The sequence below is a fragment of the Sceloporus occidentalis genome, unplaced genomic scaffold (genome assembly GCF_023333645.1).
Source record: "Sceloporus occidentalis isolate IW3139 unplaced genomic scaffold, rSceOcc1.0.p SCAF_1, whole genome shotgun sequence".
Taxonomy (NCBI): domain Eukaryota; kingdom Metazoa; phylum Chordata; class Lepidosauria; order Squamata; family Phrynosomatidae; genus Sceloporus; species Sceloporus occidentalis.
Genome location: NW_028316981.1, coordinates 317936852 through 317963371, shown reverse-complemented (window position 1 = coordinate 317963371; position 26520 = coordinate 317936852). Strand labels below are relative to the sequence as shown.

At 46.6% G+C, this 26520-nt stretch overlaps 1 protein-coding gene across 5 annotated transcripts in view; it reads right to left on the bottom strand.

Moving 5' to 3' along the window:
• Positions 1–26520, bottom strand: part of LOC149324280 (phospholipid-transporting ATPase ID-like) — a 100354-nt gene that overhangs the window by 20410 nt on the left and 53424 nt on the right. For 4 of the 5 annotated variants that reach the window (XR_016277975.1, XM_089498349.1, XM_089498357.1 and 1 more), the window contains 12 exons: positions 24664–24746; positions 19444–19602; positions 17933–18021; positions 16009–16205; positions 14704–14912; positions 12157–12200; positions 8253–8418; positions 7930–8118; positions 5764–5879; positions 4445–4609; positions 3292–3403; positions 1406–1511 (listed from right to left, as the gene is read on the bottom strand). Coding sequence is in view for 4 of the 5 variants with exons in the window: in XM_089498349.1 (XP_089354475.1) it covers positions 1406–1511; positions 3292–3403; positions 4445–4609; positions 5764–5879; positions 7930–8118; positions 8253–8418; positions 12157–12200; positions 14704–14912; positions 16009–16205; positions 17933–18021; positions 19444–19602; positions 24664–24746 (1635 nt within the window). In the remaining variant the exon portion in view is untranslated. Of the gene's footprint in view, positions 1–1405; positions 1512–3291; positions 3404–4444; positions 4610–5763; positions 5880–7929; positions 8119–8252; positions 8419–12156; positions 12201–14703; positions 14913–16008; positions 16206–17932; positions 18022–19443; positions 19603–20938; positions 21708–24663; positions 24747–26520 lie in introns of those variants that run through there. The other variant, XM_089498366.1, reaches the window with a different exon arrangement.

Genomic DNA, 26520 nt, shown 5'->3' with positions numbered 1-26520 from the left:
GATGCAAATGGACTTTAAATTTTCTGGACTTTGAAAATCTCCTTATTGCCGCATGGAGAGAAGGAGGCCTGCCTGCACAAAATATATCCTCCCTAGTATACCATCTTTACTAAGGACTGAAACAACATGCAGGCATCTGACTAACATCTCCAATTGTTTGTTTGTTTGTTTTTTCCTTTCTGGTTTGGTTTGTAACATCTTGCCTGATGAAGAAGCCCATGGAGCTTTCAAAGCTTGCAACAACAATAAAGGTATCACTGATGGATCTTTGGAGAGAAATGTGTTTATCTTTCTGTGTGCACATGACATGGAAGTACTTTTGTTCTGTTCCAGTCCTAAAATCATGGAAGAGGGTTGTAAAAGTGTTGCTTTTGCCAAGCTGGAAAAATCCATTTGGCAAAAGGGGTGTTTTTACTTCCCTCTCCCACACTTTTAGGATTTGAACAGAACAAAAGTGCTTCCACATCATTCAGAGACAGAAAGATAAACGTGAGTTTGTTTTTAATATGATAAGGCTACAAATGGCTACGAAAGTCCACACCTGCCCTTTGAAGCAGCAACATGCCCCTTATGCCAAGGGAAAGAAAGACAGAAGGAGGAGGTACTGGAGACATCCTTGTGCAATGAGCATAAAAGGACACAGGTTTGCACAGATCCTGGCTATGCACATGTATGTCACCAAAAAGATTCTGAAACCAAAATGCTTGCAAGCACACAACTGTAATACTGAATCAACAAAAAAGAGGAAGAAGATATGGTTGTGTAAAACTGCTCTATTTTATATTGCTCTTTTATTATATTAGCCAGTTTTCATTTGTTTCATATTGGCCATTGATTCCAAGCTTACTCTGTGCATGTGTGTTTGGGTCTTCAAGTTGCCTGTGGACTTATGGCAACCCTATTAATTTTGTAGGGTTTCCTTAGGGCAGGAATCCTCAGAGGAGTACATTAGAAGTTTATCCCATGAATTTCTGCATTTCTCATTTGCATGTTTACATCCTTTTCTGCCAATGTAGCATTGCAACAGTGGTGCATCTGAATAAGGAGCCCTGGTGGCGCAGTGGTTAAATGCCTGTACTGCAGCCATTCACTCAAAACCACAAGGTTGTGAGTTCAAGACCAGCAAAAGGGCCCCAGCTCGACTCAGGCTTGCATCCTTCCGAGGAGGGAGCTAAAATGAGTACCCAGACTGTTGGGGGCAAATTAGCTTACTTGCTAATTAGCTTACTTGCTGTTCACCGCTATGATCTTTGGAATAGCGGTATATAAATAAAACAAATTATTATTATTATTATTTATGCATGCTTTGCGTTTGCTTCTGCGTTTGCTTCTGACTGTGGCCCTTTGGGGTTATTTGGGACTGATGCTCCCCACCAGCAGGCAGGAGAAATGGGAAGGCCCCCACCTGAGCTCCTCTTCCACTTCTTGTGAGGTTTTGCCTTGGATGATGAAGATGTCCCTCATGTCATCATACAGCATGTTGCAGGAGTAGCCGATGTTCACTGCTGTCTCTGGAGGAGAAGACCCAAAACACAACACAGAAGGGGGGGGGGTGAGATTTAGGGTACAAAAAGAACCATCCCAGTCCATTCATGGGAGAGGGCTGTCACCTGCCCTCCTTCAGTTTACAGCAGTGCGGAACTGGCAAGCCAAAGGCTTCCCAACAAGAGGTCCCTCAGTTCTTGGAGAGGAGGATGAAAGTTATAGTTTCCAGAGCTCAATGCCTAGCCCCAAATTTCCACTTTTTGTGGGATATATTTGGCAGGAATGCAAATGCTCTCTTTCTGGTGGACTTAGCTCTTGGCAATAGGAAAGGGCTGTGTGCTTGCTACAGTTTGCAAGCCTTAATTGATTGTGGAGTTGAAGGCTATCATGGCTCGAATCCATAGTTTGTTTGTGGAGGGTTTGGGCTATGTGCCAGTGTCCTGGAAGAGTTTATTCCCAACGTTTTGCCAGCATCTGTGGCTGGCATCGTCAGAGAATGCTGGCATGGAAGAAAGTGGGTATATATATACTGCATGACCTTTAATTGATTATTTGCTGCAATTTACAGACTCCCTAGGGCAGCTTATGCATTTACTTGGTTAGCCCCTTCCTTTCTTCCCAGTCATTGTGGTGCCAGGGCTCACCCTATGCTCGGCTTTACATCCACCAATAGGTGCAAGTGGACTAGATAAAAATGTTCCTTCTCTCATCTCCTTAAGTAAATGCGAAGAAATAATGCCCACATTTCATCTTTATCTGGGAACGGTTCTCATTAGCTAAGAATTGTTTCTTCATTTCCATATTGGAAATATGTTCTCTCTGTATGTGTTTGAATAACCAGCTGTAAGCAACTGTGGTTGGTACTTAATGCAAAATGCTTAATGGCATCCCTGTTGCTTGGGCTCAGCTTTCGGGACAATCCTGAACTGGAACCCAAGCAGGAATGGGAAAGGAAAAGATGGTGGGACAAGGTGAGACCCAATCCCTGGGCCTCCAGATGTTCTGCAGGAGAACTGCTGCTTTCCAAAGTTACTGCTTGAATTTTGGACTCCACATTCAGCAGCTGATTGTGATTCTGCTTGGGACTCACTCATTGGATTCTGGCCCAGTGTTGAAATGCTTTTACTTCTTGTTCTGCTCATCATCCTTATCCCAGAACCCAGCTGTCTTAGGGTACCAATTTATTCAATCAGATCAGAGATTCTTGTGCCCTTTTTTCTCTCTGAGATCCCTTGGCATTAAGAATTCAGCTTCTTGCATGTCTCACATCCCCCTTGCTCTTTTGGAAGCAGCAACTCAAGACCTGCACATTGGTGATGGTCAAAATTACTTGAGAACCCTAGGAAATGTCAGATGGTGGGGTCCCAGGTGGGGATGTAAAACTTTGCTTATTCATTTTCTCATGTATTAATGAATAATTTCAGCAATTTTCTCCCCACTCTTTGAGGAAGAAACCATTTGTACTTCTTGGGGGAAATTCATTCGCACAAAAACACAGGTGGTCTTTCTTGGCAGAAAATATATTTTGGCACAGGAAATGTGCACCTTGTGCAACTTACAGTCTGCAAAAATATGGGTTATCTGTGCAGAAAACATGAGAAGGAATATGGCATGAGGTTGTTGTTGTTTTTTCCTGCACAGCTATCCACATCTCCAAGTGATGCACACACATTTTACACAAACTGTAAAAAAAAGTTTCTTTACAAAAAAACATGGATCCCTACACATTAACAACGGTGTGTGCTCTTACTGCTTGTGTTTCCTGTGTGGAAAATGGCTTCCCCCACTTTGCTGCAGCTCCCGTACCTTGTTTGTCTCCAGTGAGCACCCAGATTTTAATCTTTGCTTTCCCCAAGATCTCAATGGTTTGGGGGACTCCATCTTGCAGCTTGTCTTCAACGGCTGTGGCACCCAACAACTACAGAGCAAAGAGAGAGCAGACTGAGCTTTGGGTCAACAAGCTTGTGTGTTTTGTGTTTGTGTGTGTGCAGTGCATATGTGTGGATTTGGAGGAGGATATGTACTTTAGTTCTCTGTGGGTTTTTCGGGCTATGTGGCCATGTTCTAGAAGACTTTCTTTCTGACGTTCCGCCAGCATCTGTGACTGGCATCTTCATAGAGTGCTTTGCTTGGAAAAATTGAGTGTATATATCCTGTGTGAGCCTGGGAATGCAGGAGTGATTTGCATGTGTCTTGTTCTGTGTTGATGGCTGGCCTCAGCTTGAGATGATAATGCAAATGAGGATTAATGTCTGCTAATTGGTGATCATTATCTGCTGGGAAAGCCCCTGACTCTGAATGGTTTCCCATTTGCTGAGTCCTTATTTTGCTATTCCTCAGGACTGGTAGCCAAATCTTGTTCACTTTAAGGGTTTCTTCTTTCGGGTTGAAATTGTCCAGGTGTTTGTGGATCTCAATGGCTTCCCTGTGCATCTTGGCATGGTCCAGAACTTTGGTGTTTTCAAACAGTATTTTATGCCCAGGATGGTTTGTGGCATGTTCTGCTACTGCTGATTTTTCTGGCTGGCTCAGTCTCCAGTGTCTCTCGTGTTCCTTGATTCTGGTTTGCACACTGCATTTGTAAGCAAATGTTTTACAAACCGACGAAGAAAATCCAGGAAATGCTTCACTCAGCCAAGGACCAGAGAGACCCTTTCACAGCCGCAGGAGTTTACTGCATACCATGCAGCTGTGGGCAAGTCCACATAGAGACCACCAAACGCAGTGTGCAAACAAGAATCAAGGAACACAAGAGACACTGCAGACTAAGCCAGTCAAAGCAGAAGGTGGGAAGTGGAGGGGCTTTGGGGCTAGGTCCTCTCGTAATGGCAGTGTCCCAGCAGCTTTATTCACAAGGTTTTCTCCTTCCCAGTAAGTCAAGACTACCCACCCAACCACCCTGCCTACATCTCTCTGACCAGTCCCTGGGTATCTGGGCTTTGTTCTGGACCCTCCATACCATCAAGTCTTTTTCAATGTCTTCATACAGCAGAGACAGTTTTTCTTCCCGGTTGTCCAAGGCTATGCTGGCCTCGTAGTGGCGCATCTGCCAATCCTCAAAGTAGCTCTCCTCCAAGTTCTTGTAGGCCACCACCAAAGTCCGCAGTCCTTCCCCTGCAAACTCCTAGGAAGACACAGGTTAAGAGAGCACTGGTCAGGCGCAGTGGTTAAATGCCTGTACTGCAGCCACTCACTCAAAACCATAAGGTTGCGAGTTCAAGACCAGCAAAAGGGCTCAAGCTCGACTCAGGCTTGCATCCTTCCAAGGAGGTTGCTTAAATGAGTACCCAGATTAGATTGTTGGGGGCAAATTAGTTTACAGTTCTAAACTGCTTAGACACTGCTTAGGCGGTACGAAGCGGTATATAAATGAAGCTTGTTTGTTTGTTTGGTCAGCCAGCCAGACCTCCAGCTGAGGACACCTCACCCAAGATGCCCCCTTTCCAGGATTCACAGGGAATCAAAGAGCAGCTGCAATCTTTGAAAACCAGGAGGAACCCAAAGGTTTCAGTGCTTGGAATGGTAGCCCAAAGGGGATGGGGACACAGCCTTCCCCATGTTGCCATCCATCTCATGCAAGGGATAATAATAATAATAATTTGTTTTATTTATATGATCATAGCGGTGAACAGCAAGTAAGCTAATTAGCAAGTAAGCTAATTTGCCCCCAACAGTCTGGGTACTCATTTTAGCTCCCTCCTCGGAAGGATGCAAGCCTGAGTCGAGCTTGGGCCCTTTTGCTGGTCTTGAACTCGCAACCTTGTGGTTTTGAGCGAATGGCTGCAGTACAGGCATTTTAACCACTGCGCCACCAGGGCACCAGGGATGCCCATCAGGCAACCTTCATGCAAAAAATCCTGGAAACACTAATGCCAAGACAGATTCAGGATGTAGAATTTAGGGCAAACTGTCTAATGCTCCAGTTATTGCAGTATCTTCAGTTTAATAGCAGATGGTCCGTTTTGTGGGCCAAAAATCAAGCTCTCCACACACATGTCCATGCACACACCACCCTGGAAGGCCCAGATAGAGAAACCTCAACCACTCCACACACATGTCCACTGTGCCAAGGTCCTGGGAAGGGAGAAAATGCCCCCCTCTCACAGATGGAGAAAAACCTTACAGATTTTCTCATGCTGGGCAAGAAGGGGTGTCTTGACACAGCAAATTTTATGGAAGGGAGAACCATAGCAGTGTGTGTGTGTGTGGGGGGGGGTGAGTAAAAAGGTTGACTTTCTGCACAGAAGAGTAAGTTTTGGAATCAAAACTTTCACCTACATCCAGGTAGATTGTTGTCTTTTCCTTCAAGCAGCCACAGGAAGGATGGAGGCGTTCGTAGAGGATGGTGTCTGCACCCTTGCAGTAGAGGGTCAGCTTGCCCATGGGGCTCCGCACTGGGAAGAAGGGAAGAGAGACAAAGAGAGTGCTCTGGTGATGTCCATGTCCAGAGAAAAACCCAACATAAGAGAAGGGAGCAACATGTGGACAGCCAGCAGGGAGTTGTATTTGAGGGAGGGCCCAACTTATTCACATTGTCATTTGCCCCCACCCAACATAATGCAAGGACAGACTTCTCTTCTCATAGAATCATAGAGTTGGAAGAGAGTTCCATGCAAGAACTCTGAATAAAAGCATCCTGACAGATGGCCATCCAGCCTCTGTTCAAAGACCTCTAAGGAAGGAGACTCCACTACACTCCGAGGAAGGAGTGTGTTCCACTGTCAAACAGCCCTTACTGTCTTTTTCCCCTCCAATTGTGATAAATGGGAGTCCCTTCATTGATAAGACCCTTCCTCCCCAGATAACAAAGGGATAAATGTGGGAGGAGGTACATTTAAATTTTACTGAGAGTCTACATCACAGCTGATGAGATGGCAACTGTTCAACAAAATGGGAAGCCGGGGAGAAGCATGAACCTTTGAGATGGTTGTGAAGGAGAGGTTTTAAACATTCTTGGATGCAACACGAGGCTTTTTGGTCTGCCTGCCTGCTGGCTCTTGTGAGGCAGACCATGAGGAGGCTGGTGGAGCAGCACAATGGAGTCCAGGCAGAAAAAAGAAAGAAGTTAGGTAATAGTAAAAGTAATATATGCTATGACAAGGATATCTACAATGTTTGTTAGATGTTAAAAACAAAAGCATATCATGTAAATTTTATCTTACATAAAGAACCCAAAATGCACACGTTGGGGATGCAACTACAGTGTGCCTTGAAAATTATAATCAATTTTAGTAATAATGCATTGAATATCATTTTAAGGCACACTGTAGTTGCATCCCCAAAGTGTGCATTTTAAGTTCTTTATGTAAGATAAAGTAAGATCACCTAACTTCTTTCTTTTTTCTTGTCTATACCCGGTTATGTACAATACCCTTTTTGTTGTTTCCAGCTATCCAGAAACACCAAATCCTATCTGATCTGTGAGTAAGGTTAGCAACAGTCAGGTGTCCCAGGGATTTTGATTTATGTTCCAGGCTTGGCTGAAATTATTTTACAATGCCCCAATGCATTGCTAAGGTGTAATAAGTTAATCATTGGCTGGTGGCAGAAAGTTCTTTAGGTAAAAGGTGTTCACAAGGGGTCTCATCCAGCTCAGCAGGAGTGGAGGGGGACACACAGAGAATCTTCACACTCACATGCCATCAAATTCTGCCACAACGGCCACTTTCTGCAAGATTATTCCAGCCCAAAGGGAGCAGCTTTTTAGAACCAAACAAACTGCAGTTTTATTTCCTGCAAAGGTCTGTGTTAGAAAGATACAGTTTGCAATTACAGTCTGGGCAATTAGTAAATTCATGTTCTTCAATCAGGGCAAAAGGAAACCTTCCGGATGTGTGCATGAGCCACTGGTTCAAGGGAAGTAATAGTGCCACTCTATTCTGCTTTGGTCAGGCACCTGGAATACTGTGTCCACTTCTGGACACCACAATTCAAAAAGGAAGCTGACAAATTGGAGCATGTCCAGAGGAGAGCAACCAAAATGGTGAAGGGTCTGGAAACCATGCTTTATGAGGAATGACTTAGGGATCTAGGTATCTTTAGCCTGGAAAAGAGACAGTTAAGGGATGATATTATAGACCTGTTTAAGTATTTGAAGGGGTCTCACCATGAAGATGGAGCAAGCTTTTTTCCTGCTGCTCCAGAGACTAAAACACAGAACAATGGATGCAAGCTACAGAAAAAGAGATTCCACCTCAATATTAGGAGGAACCTCTTGACAGTAAGAGCTGTTTGGCAGTAAAACACACTCCCTCAGAGTGTGATGGAATTGCATTCCTTGAAGGTCCTTAAACAGAGATTGAATGTCCATCTGTCAGGGATGCTTTCATTGAGAGTTCCTGCATGGCAGGGGGTTGGACTGGATGGCCCTCATGGTCTCTTCCAATTTTATGATTCTATGTTCGCAAGGCATGTGGGGAGGGGGCACGAAGGGTGAAAACACACCAATGACAGACATCCTTTTGCGCACATTGTTGAAGTCCAGGATGGCCAGCAGCTCATACACCACTGTCTCTCCCATTTCCACCACTGTGATGGTCTCTGGAGTGCGGGCACGAAACACGAAGCCAAAGTTCCGGGCAGCCGTAACTAAGGCACCTTCGTCGGGAGACTGAGCCTGGTACACCAATGCACCTGCCATGGTGAGGAACAGACACAACATTACTTACCAGTATAACCACAGAAGAATGAAAGACACACACACACACACCATCCCTACTAGTCCTTCCTCCTCAACTCCGCAGGTGCAATGGCATCCTCCACCTCACCCTTCTTCTTCTCTTCTGGCATCACTGTATGACAAAGGGAAAGCAGGCGGAAGAACTTGTGGGTGGCTGTATCGCCCCTCTTCACAGCTTCCAGCAAGCTATGGTCGTAGAACACAAACTTTGGGTCAGCTAGTGGGTTCTCCGAGAAATCCACTTTTGAAGTGCTCTGCAAAAGCAAAAGATTGGTATCACCCTCTTGGTGCTCCTCCATCTGCCATCAATTTGACTGGAGACCAAAGATGGGCTCAACAGGTTCTCTACATTCTTTCCATCCAAATAAATAAATACACACAAACACACAGACCTGCACATGGGCATCAACTGCTAGGGTATGGGATGACCTTCACTTCTCCCTCAAGATATGAAAGAGAGCTTGGGTGTGAGAACCTGAGGGAAACACACTATTTGCAAAATGGTGGATGGATAGAAATTCTGCTCTGGGCTTCCTTACCACACTCTGCAGTGTGCTGGCAGAGATGGAAAGAACCAGGGTTGGAAATGCAAGCATGGATGTGACCACACTGATGGGAAAACCATTGGAGACAAGCTGCCCACACAGCCAGCACTCACAACAGGCCGACAGTGGCAGCACTATCTACACACTCCTCGGGAAATGGCCATTCTATCAAGTGTCAGTGCACTGTATTGATAGTATTGTTATACTAATGGGTGCCTGTGATATCAGTTTGCACATCTGCAAAAGGAATGGGCCAGAACCACTGGGGCGGGGAGTGGAAGCTCCACATGGAAAGAAGTTAGTGGCTTACACACTTGCCAATGCTGTTCCCCCTGTCCCCACACCAACACACAGGAGTTTATCAGACTCAAGTTTTGGACCCTGCAATTGTGCTAAGGAAGTGTAAAGAACGTTGCGAAATGACTGTTTCGCGCGATGTCTTACCACATTGCTTGCTTTTCCATCATTCCCCCGTAACGTTATGTTAGCGCTACAATTGCATGAAAGTTGCAATTTGCATGATGTGAAACCATACATAGCGGAACTTTTTACTACACCAGCGCCTTCCTTTTGTCTTTCGCATTTCGCATCAACATATTTGCGCATGCCCTTTGGAGGCTTTGGTGGCATCGTGACCTTTGTGCTTCCGGGGGAGCGAGGGGGTCCCCCCCATCTCTAGGGTCCTATTTAGCGGAGTGGAAGGGGAGAAGGAAAGAGCCGAAGGAAAAGGGGAATCTGGATGCAACAGGTGACAGAAGGCAAACGGGCAAATCAGGGTGGCTTTTGGAGTGCAAATGCAGTATTCCCCCCCCACCCACCATTATTTTTATTATTAAATATATACACCCCTGTCTTTATTTTTATTTATTTTTTCATTATTTTTATTATTAAATATATACAAAATGAGCTCATGTTTTGTTGTTTTTTTGCTGATAGTGTGTGTGTGTGTGTGTGTGTGTGTGTGTGTGTGTGTGTGTGTGTATTTGCCCTTTGCAACAGTATCCCTTTGCTGGAAGTCAGCTAATAAAAGTGAAAGGGAACAATAATAGGGCACTTTTTTCCTTGGAGAATCCATGCTAAAATGCAAATGTTACAATCGAATGTTACATTTGTTGCTTTTGTCAATTAGGCAATTGGCAAAACGATACATGCTTTTGCAAGGAATTCAGGGACAGCTCTGAATTGCTTTTAAAAGTCATAAAAGAATGTATGACAATCACATCCTTTTTTGGCATTTACGGTGACGAATTTATTATTATTATTATTATTATTATTATTATTATTATTATTACATGTGCAAGAGGCATTCTGGGGTGGCAAGGAGTGGGGGATCCAGGATGCATTATTTTTATTATTAAATGTATACACCCCTGTCTTGATTTTTATTTATTTTTTCATTATTTTTATTATTAAATATATACACCCCTGTCTTGTTTTTTGGTTATTTTTTCAAATAAATAACCTCGCGGCTTGGAGGTTCCCTTTTTCTCTCAGCGCTCCCGCTCTTTGGATGACCCTTTGGGGTCCCTGACATTTGCAGCCTCCTAGGTGTTCATGCAGGGCAGTGGAATGGGGCTGGAATGGATGACCCTTAGGGGCCCCTTAAAGTTGCAGCCTCCTCGGTGTTCATGCAGAGCAGAGGAATGGGGCTGGAATGGATGGCCCTTAGGGGCCCCTGACATTTTCAGCCTTGTAGCTGTTCATGCAGGACTGAGGAATGGGGCTGGAATGAATGACCCTTAGGGGCCCCTGACATTTGCAGCCTCCTCGGTGTTCATGCAGGGCAGAGGAATGGGGCTGGAATGGATGGCCCTTAGGGGCCCCTGACATTTGCAGCCTCCTAGGTGTCCATGCAGGACAGAGGAATGGGGCTGGAATGGATGACCCCAAGGGGTCCCCTCTAGTCCTAGCCTCCGCAGAGTTCAAGCGGGGCACAAGAATGGGGCTGGAATGGATGACCCCTGGGGGTCCCTTACATTGGCAGCCTCCTAGGTGTTCATGCAGGATAGAGCAACCCCCCCCCTCCCCCGGGGTTGTCCTGAAAAAGGAAGGCCACCGGAAGGGAATGGGGTGAAAAAGCAGCCCAGCATCATGGGAACTTTGCAATCAGTAACTTTTGCATTGCATTGTGCTGCTGCCTACCACACCAAACCATTTCACAACACATTCACAAGGATAACGGGAGACGTAGGCCTGGCTTCCACTTTTGCCTGCAATGCCCAATAAGGGGAGGAATGATGCTAAAACTACGGGAGCATTACGCAACAGGCTCCCATAGAAATGAATGGCGTCTGGAAGAACGTCGCGCTTTCGCGTTATTGCGCAACGTTGGTGACGCTAACATTGTGTGATAGGCAGGAAAAATCGTCAAAAACTCGCGTCTGATAAACTCCACAGTCTGCACACCCAGGGGATTCTCTAGAGCAGGGGTAGGCAACCTTTTTGAGCCGGGGGCCGGGTTGCTGTCCCTCAGACAACTGGGGGGCCGAAGCCAAAAAATAAATAATTAAACAATTTATCAAAGAATTAAATAAATAAATAAACCGGGACAAATGTAGGACAAAAATTCAAATGGAGGACACTTTTTTAAAAAATGGAAGACACACAAACAAATTTGCTGATTTTTTTAAAAATGTTAATATAAATGCATGTTTCGGAGGCTTCTATAAACAATTGCCCCCCTTGCCCGCCTTGCCCGCCTCCTCCTGATAGGCCAAAGGCCCCACGCCCTCACGCAACAGGCCAAAGGCTCCGGTGGCAATCGGCAGCAGGACTGGGCTGGGGCCGGTCCCAAGGCCTTGCCGGGCCGCATCTGGCCTGCGGGCCGCAAGTTGCCTATCCCTGCTCTAGAGTTTCCATCCTGATCCAGAGCAAAAGGGGATTCTTTTTACTCCGGAGAATGCCCCGAGAGTGCGAATTGAATCTGTGTTCAGCCCGTTTTGGCCTGGGGCAGGAACTTTTCTTCCATGCAGACACCCTCCATGTTACCATGTAAAATATGTCAACATCCAAATACTCCTCCCACCCTTTTCTCCCCTGCTAATTGATTCAGATAATCATGAACATTCATTTTTCAAAATGTAAACGATTAAAATTCCTGCAACAGATCTTTCTAGTATTTATGCTGAAACACCAGTGGCCTTGGCTATCAGGTGCATTGTTTACAAAAGCAATGAAAGGCCACCATATCTCAACATCCCTCCTTGTTTTACCTCTCTGAGAACTTTAGCTGCTAATTTTACATTTTACATTATTCATTAAATCCCTGCTTAGACTGTGCTGGAAAACTGATTATATCTTACGCAGAGGATTGGAAAACAATCTTTATTTTTGGAATATGGAGGTGTATTTATGTTTATTGTTGTGCACTGTTATTTTTGCGGAGGTAAAATAATAAAAACATATATAACATCCATGCTGCAGAAACAATGACTTTGCCATCCTCACCTCACTGATCTCCATCCTTTGTCCCTTGGAGTCTAAGACGTCCCCTGAGGGTTAGAAGCACAACTGAGTGTTGAATCAACAACAAGACACATTTGGTTACGATCTGCAGAAGAGTGATTGTGTGTTAATCTGTACCAGCAGAAAGCAGAAGCACCACCGTGGTATCTGTGAGGCTCTCCTTTTCCTCTTTGCCTGTTGTCTACCAAGCCTGGTCAACCTTAGGGTGAAGTAGCAGTCAATTTGGGCTTTTCCTTCATCATGTTACAAAGCCTTCCCTACAGGCCTTGGGTCTCCATCCCAGAGCCTTGCAAATGTGCTGGATTGCAATGCACATCAGCCCTGGCCAGGATGACCACTGATGCCGGCATGGCTAAACTATCTGAAAGGGGAGGGCTGGAGAAGGCTGCTTAAGAGCCTCAAGCATTTTAAGAGTGATGGCAGTTAAGACAGAGGCACCGTGGCAATAATTTGGAACAATCAGTGTGTGCGGGGGGGGGGGGGGGCAAACCAAGATGAAGATGGTTGGTTTGGTCTTCCTCTCTCTTGTTCATATTTACAGGGGAAGGCAGAATAAGGCTGTTGTCCTCCCATAAAAATTCTGTCCCCCCCCCCCCAACAATGAAATTTTCCTTCCAAAGTCTTTAGATTTCTAGTATTGCAGAGAGCTAGGACCTTATCACACTGGGGTTTTAGAGCTCAGAACTAGGGTGAGTTCGAATTGAGTGATGCGTATTCACCTCATTACATTCATGTATTTTCACACCTGGTTGCTTTCAGTGGGGCCCCCTTCCGTGGTGGTTCTGCGGGGCTTCCAAACAGAATCCAGCTGGTTCCTCATTTTGGCGAGTTCGCTAAATAAGTGGATTCATGGGATTCGCATTGACGGTCAGTTCGAACTCACTGCAGATTGGTCTGGTGTGGAATTCCAATCTGCTTGTGCTCCTGAACACCATCACAAGACCCCCGGGTTGCAAATCTCCCATGATGCCCTGCTGCAATTTGCCCCATTTGCTTCCGGTGGCCCTTTCCGCCTTCAGGGCAACCGGGGCTGGGAGTGATCATCGCTCCATTGGAACTCTCTCTCTGCTTCCCTCTCCGTCCCCAATGCAACTTCTCCAGAGGGGCCTGGCCAGCCAGCGCTCTCTCCCTCCCTCCCTCCCTCCCTCCCTGCCTCTCTCTCTCTCTCTCTCTCCCTCCCTCTCTCTCTCTCTCACACACACACACACATATTTCAGCTATATATATCTACATCTATCCTCTTGTCATTCTCCTCATCTATTTCATACACACACATACACACATATATATATATATCTACACACACACACACACATCCGTCAGGGGGTGATGGGATAGTTGCTGGGGCCAGGATCGGGAGGCAGAGGCAATCAGGAGGTGCTGGGATAGGTTGCTGGGGGCAGGGGATGATGGGTTAGGTGGCAGAGGGGGCAAGATGGGGATGCAGAGGCAGTCAGGGGATGATGGGTTAGGTGTCAGGGTGAAGGAAGGGTGCAGATCAGGGTATAGGAGGATGCAGGGAATGATGTGACAAGAGGATACATATAGATATATGTTGCTGAAATAGATGAGGGGAATGACAAGAGGATAGATATAGATGTGGATGAAATGGAAGGGGGCTCTGACACGGAGGACCCTTTGAATTTGGATGCCAGGGATGGGAAAATTGAAGGAAGGAAGAAAAGGGAAGCTGTCATTCCCGTGAAAGTGGAGCCAGGCTCCCTTCTTCACCCCGGAAGTGCAAAGGTTCAGGATGCATCCAGAGCCCCACTGAGCATGTGCAATGGTCCCAATTCGAATCGTTGAATCCCCATGGTATGCAAAGGTGTGGAAATACAATTTGCACTCTCCGCTTTGCCTGAATCCGCATCACGTGACTTCCTTGGATTCGATTCCCCCTCAGTTCAGAAGGGCAACGGAAAAGCAATCAGGTGTGATAAAACAGCCACGTTATAACATCAATTCGAATCATTTGACCCATGCTCACCCCTGATCTTAGCTCCAATAACCTCTGTTTGATAAGGTCTGTAGACACCATTCATATCCAGAACATCTCTACTATTTGCTGTGTTTGCATCCCCTGGGTCATTTTCCTTTGGGTGCTTAAACTCTATTTCTAAATGCTCCTCTAAGATTTGAATATAAAAGGATCTCATAGCACCTTTGAGAGTAAGTGGAGGAAAAACACTGGTAGCATCAGCTTTTCTTCCACTTCAGCCTGCTTCCTCAAATGCATGTTTTGGAAGTTGGCTGAAGTCTAGGAAAAGTCCTGCTGCCAACATCTTTCTTTCAGTGAGTCCCAAAGGTGCCATAAGATCCCACGGCATTTTACTGACTAACATGGCAATATCTTTGAATTCTAAGATTCAAAGTTACTGCAATGGTAGGAATGCGAGAGCTCAAGCAAAATTTCATGAGGGTGGAGCACTTTTTATTTGGGAGATGCATCTCCATTCAGATCCATCTCCTGCCATGTGGGTATAGCCCTGGCAGCAACAAAAGGGTCCCACCCACAGCCTCAGTCCTCACCATAGGAGGTCCCATTGATGCAGCACTTGTTGAAGACCATGATGTTTTGGGTGAGGGTGCCTGTTTTGTCTGAGAAGATGTACTTGATCTGCCCCAGTTCCTCATTGAGGGTGGTGGTCCTGGCCTGGGCAGGCATGTCACTGGGGCTGTAGTACATCTTGCGGTCCCAATCAATGTAGAAGCTGTTGCCCAGGCGGATGATCTCCACGCTGAATGAGAGAGGAAGGGGACAAGGTGAAGGCATGTGGCAAGGAGTTTTTATATGGAGAAACTCCTGCATACAACTCCCTTCTACTTACAGGAAAAGCGGAATCAGGGAAACAAAATGAGATGAGACCACCACCCCACTCCAAGAAGGAGAACTGCCACTATGGGTTGCTTGACCCTACAAAATGACTCCCCTAGGAAGGGCTGTGCAACCCACATATGGGATGTGGAATGTAACTGCTCCATTGCTAGAGATGTATGTGCGAGGAAGCTGGGAAAGATTCTGGTTCAAGCAATGTTCATGATGTGGGTGTCCCCTCCAATATCATGGGATGCAAGACTGGAAGGGACCTGTGTAGCTCTCTCCATATCCCAAGGTCACAAGCAGCCTACTGGGATTGCATGAATGAACCCTGACACTAACTCGGCCACAGAGGAGGGACCCAGCTCAGGCAAGCAGTGGTGCTGTGGTGAATTTCTGCACACACCTCCCATTTGGACATGTTGCACATTCCCCTGGCTTCCAGTGTTTGGAATTACTCAACCCTGAGAACAGGAGGGTGCCGGACTACTCTCACCTCAGGTCAAGAGTGACCAGAGCAGCCAAGGATAGGCATAAGAATGGGATCTGCATGAGAATATGTGGAGGACAGTAGTGAAAGAGCAGCACATGCTGCCAACAGCAGCAGGACTCTGGCTAGGGGTTAAAATCATATTGCCTGGCTCCTTGTTGGCAACAGAGATATCATAGACACAGTCGCTTGGGACTCCTTGGCAATTGCATGACAGGTGGATGACTAGCAAGCGAATTCCATACAAAACAGGGCATGGAGCTTTCAGGGGCAAGGAGAATAGGAATGTCCCTAAGGGAAAGAGTTGGCAGGGACCCCAAGGGGCAACTAGTCCAACCCCCTGCAACTATGCAGGAATCCACAGCTAAAGCTAAAGAGATAGCCATCCAATCACTGTTTAAAAAGCTGCCCCAACCCCAAGTCTCCTGCAAGCTGTGCATTCAATAGCCTCTTGTTTTGTAACTGGCATCCTCACAAGAGGCATTTGGGGGGCTGGGCCAGGGATCATGGGCACTCTGCCCCTTACCTGACATACAGGGAGATGGGCACCAAGGTGTTGAGGATGATGACATAGGACCAGAAGATGAGGAAGGCAGAGAAGAAGGAGGAGTGGACTTCATCCGCCCAGGGCATGTACACCTGGAAGTAGTAGCCCTTGTGGTACTCCCAAATGCTGTGGCCGAGGGCCAGGATCAGGCACAAGGCAGCCAAAAACACAAAGATCTGCCAAGAAGGGAGATGCCCGGTCAGAGGGAAGAGAGTAGGTGGGGGGCAGATGTGGTGCCCAGTGATCAGCCCAGCAAAACTCTAGGAGCCTTAACGCATTATTAAACAAACCCAGCAGGCAAACAAAAAGGTGTGTATTTCCCCCCCTCCCCACTTGAAGTTGTTCTCTTTCATTCTTCCAGGGGTCATAAAAGTGTCATAAAAGTGTCCCATTTGCCAAGCTGAAATAAACCGTTTGGCAAAAATGACACTTTTACAGCGCTCTCCTGTGCTTTTACAACCTGAAAAGAATGAGAGTCATGTGGAGGGAGAAAAAAACCAAAAGCATATTTTTGTTTGCGTGCCAGGTTTGTTTAACAATAGGTGTCTGGGCACACCTTGGAAAGACCAGCAGAGGTGGGCCACCAGGCAGAGAAAGGGGCAAAATGATCAGTGACCCAGCCAAAATGCCCAGAGGGAGGAGGAGGAAGGCAAGGATGAGGAGAAGTCTCCTGCACAAGTTTGCAAGAGGTTCTCTCCCTACCCCTCAAATAAAGGGAAAGTCAACAGCAGCTGCCTCTCTGCCCAAAGAGACACACTGCCCACTGTGCCAATCTCCCCAGGTGACCTCCCTCCTCCCGACAACCAGGACTGCCACACTGTCTTCGGGGGTCAGGATAAGAAAAACTACTTGATGCAAAAGGCTCTTTTAAATCTAGGGGGAGGGGTGTTAAAATCTTCATTGCTATTTTTTTCAAATCTGTTTAAAACTAGTGTTTTTAATAGAATAGCTTGTTTGATTTTAAAAAAACAAGATTTGCATTGTAAACAGGTTTTAGTTATATTTTAATGTATGGTATAGGCCACCTTGGGTCTCATATTGAAAGAATGGAAGGGAAGAAGAATGGAAGAAAGGAACCCAGTGCAGGTTCTGGGCCACATTTGGGTGGCCAAGTCCAGGTTTGAAGCTCCGGGGTCCCCGTCCCTCCAAAAAATGCCACCTTCCACTTCTGGCAGTATAGATGGTCCAAGGCTGGGGAGGGCAGTGTGACCCCACTCTCTGGCTGCTTGAGGAGTCACTCCCAGCCAAGAGCTGTTGTTACCTGATTCCTCTTAACTAGAGCGGATCCACCAAGTGGTTTCCATCAAGTGTCCATTTGCACCACACAATAATTGCTGTGACTTAGGTATGAATGGTAGAGAATTATGAAGTGATGTTTTGGGAAGTGAATGAAAGTTTGAGCAAGTGGAGAAAGGTAAGGAGAAAGCAGGAAGCATAGAAGGAGAAGAGAGAGATGGAAAGAGAAGGTAGAAGGATAGATAAGAAGTGTGTAAGACGAATAGAAAGGTTGGAGGTATTAGAATGTTTTTGAATGTGAAGCGATAGAAGAAAGAGTATTAAAGATGAGGAAGTGATAGAGGTGATAGATAGTGTAGAAAGAGAGTGGACAGGAGATAATCTGTAGATGATTGGGGTTTAGATGACATGTTGATAAGTAATTGGCATGAATTATGTGATAATTATATGGACAATTGTAGTTAACGTGTGAAAGTTTTATATATTTAGAACTGCATTTTGAATAAAGATATTTAAAAAAAATAATTGCTGTGATTTACATCCTCTCCTCTCCCTACCCTTGATCTGGAGCCAGTCTGCAGGTGAAGGGGCCCAGTGTCACGGTTGCTCCCCTGATGTCCTGTGGGGGGAAATGTGGGAAGAGAAATTGGAGCCAATGAGCACTCACCACTAGCACCAAGAAGTTCATCAAGCGTTCAATGCTCGTCCTTTTAAAAGTTGTCCTTCCGCTGTTCTGCATTAATTTGGTGTCTGGCCCTGGCAGATCAAACAGAGTTTTAGTTGCTGTGTCGGATTTAATTTTAGGATCAAAGCACTTCACACCCACGCAGTGCCTCCCCCTCCTCCTCAGGCTACAAAAGGCATGCATGCACTCCATGCTCTCCCCCCCCCACACACACACATATCTCCCACCACCACCACCACCACCACTACTACCTCCACCACCTCAGGCCCAGGACTGTGACAAGGAAGAGCGACAGGAAAGATACAAAGCGGGACAGAGTTTTGCCTGAAGGAGAGGCAGATGGAGGCAGTGTGAGAGATGTTCCTTCACCCCGCCTTCACACAACATCCCCTGCCAATGCATGGGGGATGAAAGAGAGACTAGAGCGCTTGGCTCTTGGCGTTGGGGGTCTCTGTTGGCCGACCATCGGTTGCACGAGGTCAGAATTCAGCAGGAAGGGGAAAGAGCACAAGCATAGGGTGCATCCCCTGATGTACACATGTTCACTGTGCATGCATGATGTGGGATTTTGGCCAGGCTGTGTCTGAGAGGTTCAGCCTCCAGAGCATGTCCAAGATGGTTTGTGCAAAGACATCTATGTGGATACAGGAAGACAAACACCTGAAACCGAGGGAGCCAGAGTTGCCCAAAAGAAGTCTCTGCCTCTCACTGACATCTGCCAATCTTTAAAAGAATGCAAACACCCCAGCAATTCAGGAGCTGGCAGAAAGGGTTCGTCTCCAAACTAGAGGGTTTGTTTGTTTTTTGCCTAAACTAGTTGCCTTTTGCCCAACTAGGTGTTTGCTAGGGCTGGCAGAGGGCAATGGGGAAGGGAGACAAGGGGAGATGTCAGCCAACCTGAGGACTTGATTTGAGTCACAGGTATGACTTTTAAAATAAAGTTTTCAATACACACACACACATCTGTTGATGACCCACAGCACTGTGCCCACTGTTTCCTACATTCCAACAGTGGCCAAGAAGAATTGAACCCATGGCCAGAAAGACTCTTGGGTTCTCTACAGTTCAAAATAAATGCTTTCCAAGTGGGAGATCTCCTCTCATTTTGAAAGGGAAGGTCTTCCAAAGGGTGGACCCCCAAGGAAGCAGACTCTTTTATGCCCCTTGTAATTGACTCTAAATGAAGTGGGATGTTTCCCTCCCTGAAAAATTGTTGAGGAGTAAATACTGGGCAAAGGAAGGAAGGAAGGAAGGAAGGAAGGAAGGAAGGAAGGAGAGACAGAGACAGAGGAGGAGATGGAGATGGAAGAGATGGAAATGGAGAAGGAGGTGGCAAGGGAAAAAACATCTAGCATTTCTTCTTGACTCATCTGCTGGCCTGCCTTTCTGCCTGTCCAGGACCCCCTCCAGTGAGTGCTTTGGTTTGGCTGCCCTCCAAGGGGTAGGTGGGAGCACAGCCTCCCCCTCACTCTTCCCTTCTCCCAAAATCTCACCTGCGAAGATGACCAGGCCAAAGCACCAATCTGTGTTGCGGATGGTGCATCCCCTCAGCAGCATCTTCTCATTGTCCAGGGGGTATTTCTGCCGCTTGAAGACCAGTGTCCCCATGAATCTGTCCAGCCTGTTGTTGGGGGCTTCGCACCTGACCTCACCTGCAGAGAAAGACCACCAGCTCCAGGTGGCTGAAAAATAAACAAACCCTCTGCTCCTCAGGCTGCGCTTGCCCACATGTTCTCCCTGGTGGCAATTCTGCTGACCAACTGGGACATTGGCCCCTTCTGACTTACCTCTGGCGGGGTGAGGTGGGAGCAAACAGGGGGTATGGAGGGAGCCCTCTTTCTAGCTCACGAAGGGCCCTGGAGTGGGGGGGGGCTGAGGTCAAGAGGCAGCAAGAAAAGGGGATTGGAACTCAGGGCCTTGCTGGATCTGCCTCCAACAGCCTGCTTCCCATCCTGCTTCTCCTCTCTTATCTGTTCATAGCAAGCTGTCTGTCCGCTGGTAAACCTCCTTGGGAAATTTCCTCTAGGAAAGTGGTGGAGGATTAGACAAGAATGCAGTGTTTTTGTTAGGGGTGGGGGTGGGTCTCTGACATTCAACTGCTCCCCTTGGCCTGACTCTGCTGCATGTCCTCCCTGGCACTGCCCACCATTTGGAGTGACCACAGCAGCTGCAAGACCACCGCCTACACTTTGGCCCCCAAGCGCCCACTGAGGAGGTCACGTCCCTCCCTGGTAGCACATGGGGATCTCTGCAGCACTGCACAGTTATGGCACTTCCATAGCACTGGAATCGCCCCAGCCTATAGAATCCTGGGATCTGTAGTATGGCAACATGGTTAGAATTCTCTGTCAGGGAGGTTTGCCGTTTCACCAAACTACAGTGGCCTGCACCATGCAATTCTGGCACTTCCAAGGGAAGAGATGCTCCAGGTACCACCAAAGGATGCTCATGAGTTAAGTGATTTGGGGGGATGTTGCCCAGATGGATTGTGCCCACTCATCACACACAGCCCATGAGCTCTCTCTGTGCACATTTGCTGCATCTGGAAATCTGGGATGGGGGAGCATTGAGCGCCATGGCAAGAAGCGATGGCATAGTCTCAACGCAGGATGGCTGGACAAGAGACCTCCCCATCCTCTTTTCTCTCTTTTGCTTATACCTATGTATTCAACCACAGACCCTTGCGGTGGGGGGGGGGAGGCATTGAGACTAGTATTGAAAACTATGACTGGCAGTAATGGTAGCTGTGCTGGGCTTCAAGTCCTCCCTGGAGATCCCTCTTGGTGTACTCCCATTCAAGGACTAGCTAGGAGGGATCCCATTTAGCTTCCAAGAGCAGGTACTGGTGGGCTATGCCATTCCAGGTAGGACTGCCATGGGGTGACATTTTGGGTTGTGGGGACGTATGGAGGAGGCAGCCCCCAATCCCTGCAAGGACCTTCCAATGCAGGGAATCTACCCATCCCCAGGAACACAGGACATACCCACCCTTGGAAAAACCGCAGCGCTGGCCTGGTGCCCTCTCCACCTCCAAGGAGAGTGGCCTTCTGAATAACGGTGTGCTTCTGAACAAACCCTTGAAGGGGGCTGAGCGGAGCAAAGTGAAGTGGAGTGAAGCAGGAAAGGGCTCAGAGGAGAGGCAAAGAGTGCAAAAGATCTGTGAAAAAAGGGGTTGGGGGGTGACAGGGGCAGAGAAAGAGAAAGAGACAGAGAGCAACAGTCGCAGGGCCTGATCCAACCCTCCCTCCTGTGAGGAAGCCAAGGGGCTGGTGACCTGCCAGGTGTGTCTGCAAAGGGGAGGGGACCTACAGGTTAATAGAGTAAAACCTCTGCCTCACACTGGTTAGCATGCAAAGTGCTCAGCAACCTTCCTTCCTCCTTTGCAAGACAGAGCCACACACACAAAATAAAATGGTGTAGTGTGCACTCCCATGTCCAACAACAAGCCAACTATGTTGCTCGACCACCAAGATGTTTAAAGTTTCCCTCTCCATCAAATGGAGCAGGTCTTTTGCAAGACTAATGGATCTTGTCCACTCAAGACAAAGCCACTGCAGCCCACAATGCCTTGGATGGCAAGAAGCATAAAGAGAATCACAACATGGCTGGAGAAAATCCATTTTTACCCCCAGCTCCCATGGGGATTGCAGCTCAGCTCAGAAAAACAGCAAACAGTAAAGCAGAAAACAGCTCAGGGCAACAGCAGAGTCCAAGGAAAACAACAAGTGACATTACTGATTAAAAAAGGCATAGAATCATAGAAATGGAAGGTCCCCCAGGGGCCATCTAGTCCAGCCTCCCGCCATACCCAAGCACCCCAAAAGATGGCTACCTAATAACATCTAACAAAAGAGTCTGTCACCTTCTGAGCAAGTCCCTTGCATTGTTTAACAAAACAGTTGGAATCTGCTTCATTTCCCCCAGAACTATTTACAAGAGCTGTGAGGAAGTTATGTTCCATGCTTGGCACCTTTCTTGGCTGATGTGGCGCTTTAAAACAGGATATTGAAACCAGCTTGCTTCATCCTTTACGTCAGTGCCACTCCCCTAACTATCAGCCACTGGTCCTTGGAGAACCTCCGAGAAAGAAAGCTGTCGCCAAGGGGAATGAATATGGTGGCATGCTGGAGAGGAAAATGATGATGCCCACATCAGCTGGCTTCAGATGCATAGCTCTAGAGGAGATTTTCACACAGGCAAAAGTGATGGGAGCATAGCGGGATGCTCCCATCACTACTGTGTAATTGCGCAACAGCGATGGGAGCATCCCACTATGCTCCCGTCACTTTTGCCCGTGTGAAAGTCTCCTACATGACAGCCCTCCATGTACTGTTGGAAGATATTTAAGATAGTTAAGAGTCCTGGGAGATCTTTCACGTCCTGAGCTCTGTTTATGCTACATTCCTGCCCTCATATTTATGACTCTGCAGATGGGGAATTGAAGCCCAAGGTGGGCTGTGCTGGGGGAAGCTGCCACTGGGCTGAAAGGGTATATTCTCCTATTGGTGCACTGCCCAAGTCCCGGTTTTCCTTGCAAGAGGCCGGGAAGGGTCCTTCTCCAGGGCAAACGGGAACCACTTCGGCAAAGGAAACCCAATGTATAGAGAGATCTTATAGCACCTTTGAGACCAACTGAAAGAAAGAAGTTAGCAGCATGAGCCTTCCTAGACTTTAGTCTACTTCCTCAGATGCATTTAGTGGAGTGGAAACCAAGGACAGACCTATATATGCCATAGGTATCTGAGAAGGTAAATTCAAAGTCAAAATCCTTTGTGTATGGAAATAAAATAGCAAGTCTAGTTTTAACTACGGTTGTTTGTGGACAAAGACCTAGCCATTGACTATGGAAATCAGATAGCAAGACCAGTTTGACAATGGAAACTAGCCTGCAGGTGGGGAGAATAGATGAGTGTAGGACACCTCCATGAGGATGGGGTCAGATAGTGTTGAAATCTGTGTAGTGTGTCAGGAAACCATGGTCTTTGTTCAATCCATTGGTAGTGACTATTGTTTATGGATAAATTCAAATTCTGCTGTTTCTCTTTCCAATCTACCTCTGTAGTTCTTTTGTCCAAGGACCACTGTTCTGAGGTCTGACATGGAAACCTAAGGCAGAGAGGCAGAGCTCCAAGATCAGCTCCAAACATTTGGAATTAAGTAGAGTTTTCTTTTGAAAGAACAACATGGGTTTTTAAATTCTGAAACAGAGAGTCTTCGGGTGCATCTGCACTGTAAAAATAATGTGCTTTGACGCCACCTTAACTGCCATGGCTCCATCCTACAAAACCCTGGGATCTTTAGTTTTGGGAGGCACCAGCACTCTTTGGCAAAGGAGGCCAAAGACCTTGTAAAACTACAAATCCCAGGATTCCCTGGACACATAAACCGGTGTCAAACTACGTTATTCCTACAGTGTAGATGCACCTTTCTTTTAATTCCTCCCTGGTCTATATCAGACTGAATTCTCCTAAACCCTTTTAGGCTTCTTGCAGATTTTGTACGCCATTTTACCCCCAAAATACAAGAGGGGCATTTAGAAGGTTTTTTGATGCTCCCTTTCCAGAATAAGTCTTTTGTCTTTTTAACTGTATTCTATTTTTAAACAACTGGTCTGTTTTAATTTTGCAACAGTTCAATTCAATTCTAATTGCCATTTTTGTAAGTTTTTAATTGTATTTTTGTAAGTTTTAATTGTATGGGGTTGGGTTTTTTTAGACTGTAAGCCGCTTTGGGTCCCAATTTTGGGAGAAACGTGGGATGCAAATTAATATAATGAAATAAATAATAAATAAACAAGTCTGTAGCTGCAGACGTGATGTCAGAGCCAATCAGTCTTGTCCTGGATCAGGATCTTGAAGGCATGTTGATTGAATTAAAACACTGGTGGAAAGTGGGACTCACAGCCGTTCTCCAGATGTTGTTGGATTGCATCTCCCAGCATTCCTCGACATGGGCTATGCTGGCTTAGGGGAGGCTGGGAGTTGCACTCCAATCACAACTGGAAGGTTACATGATTCCTAAAGCACTGCACACCATGAAGGATGCCAACCCCAGAATGTGGTTTCCTCTCTATTTCCCCGATGGGCTCTATGACAATGAAGCCACTTCTGAGAAAACTGGACAACCTACTTTTCTGGTCACTCTCACATGTTCACACCCACCCTTTACTAGAAGAGCTCCCAACAACCTTTCCATTGTTTATTCACAGGCGCCAGAGGAAAACGCTTGCAAGGAACAGCATAAATATTGAAACACTCCCTAAGGCAACGGAGGGGTCAAGGGAACTTCTCAACAGAAGCGGCCAAACATCAGACAGAGAAGAGATGCTCCCCAGCTCCCCAAGAAACCCACGAAGAGGCCGGACCCTTTGGATGAGGCCCATGGAGGCATGGGTTTCTGCAAAGGGATCTCAAAAGAGGAGGTGGTTTTGCAATATATATAAAAGAAGGAAAAAGAAGAAAGGCTTAAGAAAAGGTTCTGAACTCTCCCCAGGTGCTGGAGTGACATTTGGGTAGCCTTCTGAATGCAGACAGGGTCTGGCCCTCTGCTAGCCCCATGTCTCATCCAAATCCCCCTGACCGCTCTTCCCTCTCACCATCTTCGAGTTCAGGGTGACCAGGTGAGGACAGAGATTCGAAATTTAAAAAGCACACCCTTGCACCATGTGCATAGCTGATCAGCTGCATCCTTTCCCTATGCCCCTCCATACTCACCATCAAAGCTACTCAGGGCCTGCAGGTCCTCACCCAGTTCGGCCGTGATGGTCAGTGCCTGCTTGACCTTCAGGTTGGTTTCCCTGGAATTAACCCAACAGAGGAGGCACAAGTCAAAGGAGTTTATCACATTATTTCAGCATTAAAGAGAGATTAAAGCGCATTTAAAGCATCCTGCAAATAAAGTGAAAATGGCAAGTAATTGCGCAAACAATTATCACACAAAATTGCACAAATAGAGCGATATCGGAAATGTATTGAAATCCCAAAAATAAAAAGTGTGCATTAATGCTTCTTTGTGACGACTTTCATGGTGGGTTTTGTGCGATGTCGTGTGAAATTGTTTCATGTAATTACATGATTTTTCTGGTATATTCACAGGATAAACTCCCAATTTTCTTCGTGTGAAAAACTCCAAAGGCTCCACATCTTCAGCTAGTGGGTTTTTCTTCCAGCCATGGGCATGAGCATGCTCTCTGCATGGGCGGCTGACCAGCCACCCACCCCTCTGTCCTGGGGATGTGTTTGGTCCAGAAGCTGGATCAGGGTTTGCCAAGCAAAGAATTTCATCAACTCCAGCAAAAAGTCTTCTCTACTGTAACCCCCCCCCCCCCCCCCCCACTCTCAGCTTTGGACTACGCACTGCTCAGAGGCCGGATTGGCAGCGAGACTGGCTTCATTCATGCACCAAGTGGCAAATCATAGAATCATAGAGTTGGAAGAGACCGCAAGGTCCATCCACTCCAAACCCATTCTGCCATGCAGGAAATCCAAATCAAAGCACCCCCAACAGATGGCCATTCAGCCTCTGTTTAAAGACCTCCAAAGGAGACTCCATCATTCTCCAAGGAAGTGTGTTCCAATATCGAACAGACCTTACTGTCAGGAAGTTCCTCCTAATGTTATGGTGGAATCTCTTTTTCTGTGGGTTGCATCCATTGTTCCATGTTCTAGTCTCTGGAGCAGCAAAAAAACAAGCTTGCTCCATTCTCAGTATAACATCCCTTCAAATACACAGCTATCATATCTCCTCTCAGTCATCTCTTCTCCAGGCTAAACATACCCAGCTCCATAAGTCTTTCCTCATAGGGAATAGTTTCCAGATCCTTCACCATTTTGGTGGCCCTTCTCTGGACATGCTCCAGATTGTCAATATCCTTGAACTGTGGTGAACCGTGGCATTTTCCACCACCTTTGGGCCTCTGTGATTTCATGTAAATCTTCACAAATGTGTGGTTTTAAATTGTCTTAACTGCTTTAAATCATTTTAAATCTGTGAAGTCGAAGGCTTTCAGGGCTGGCATCCATAGATTTTTGTAGGTTTTTCGGGCTATGTGGCCATGTTCTAGAAGATTTTCTTCCTGACGTTTTGCCAGCATCTGTGGCTGGCATCTTATGGCCACATAGCTCGAAAAACCCACAAAAAAACTACATTTTAAATCTGCTTTTTGCTGTTGTGTGCCTTCAGGTCAACTCCAACTTACAGCAATTCTATCCCAGGGTTTTCTTGGCCAGATATCTTCAGAAGAGGTTTGCCTTTGAATTCCTCTAAGGCTGAGAGAGTCTGATTTGCCCAGGATCCCCTCAGTGGATTTCCATGACTGAGCAAAGATTCAAATCCTGGTTTTCCAGAGTCTAACACTCAAACCACTACACTAGGCTGCCCCGACAGGAACTTTTTTGGTCAGGTTTATTATTCAAAGGAGGTTTACCACCATTTCCTTCCTATGATGCTGAGAGAGTGTGACTTGACCAAGGTCACCCAGTGGGTTTCTATGGCCAAGTGGGAATTCAAAAGCCCTGGCCTCCTGGAGTCCCAGTCAAACACTCAGCCCACTGTGCCATGCTAGTTTTTCC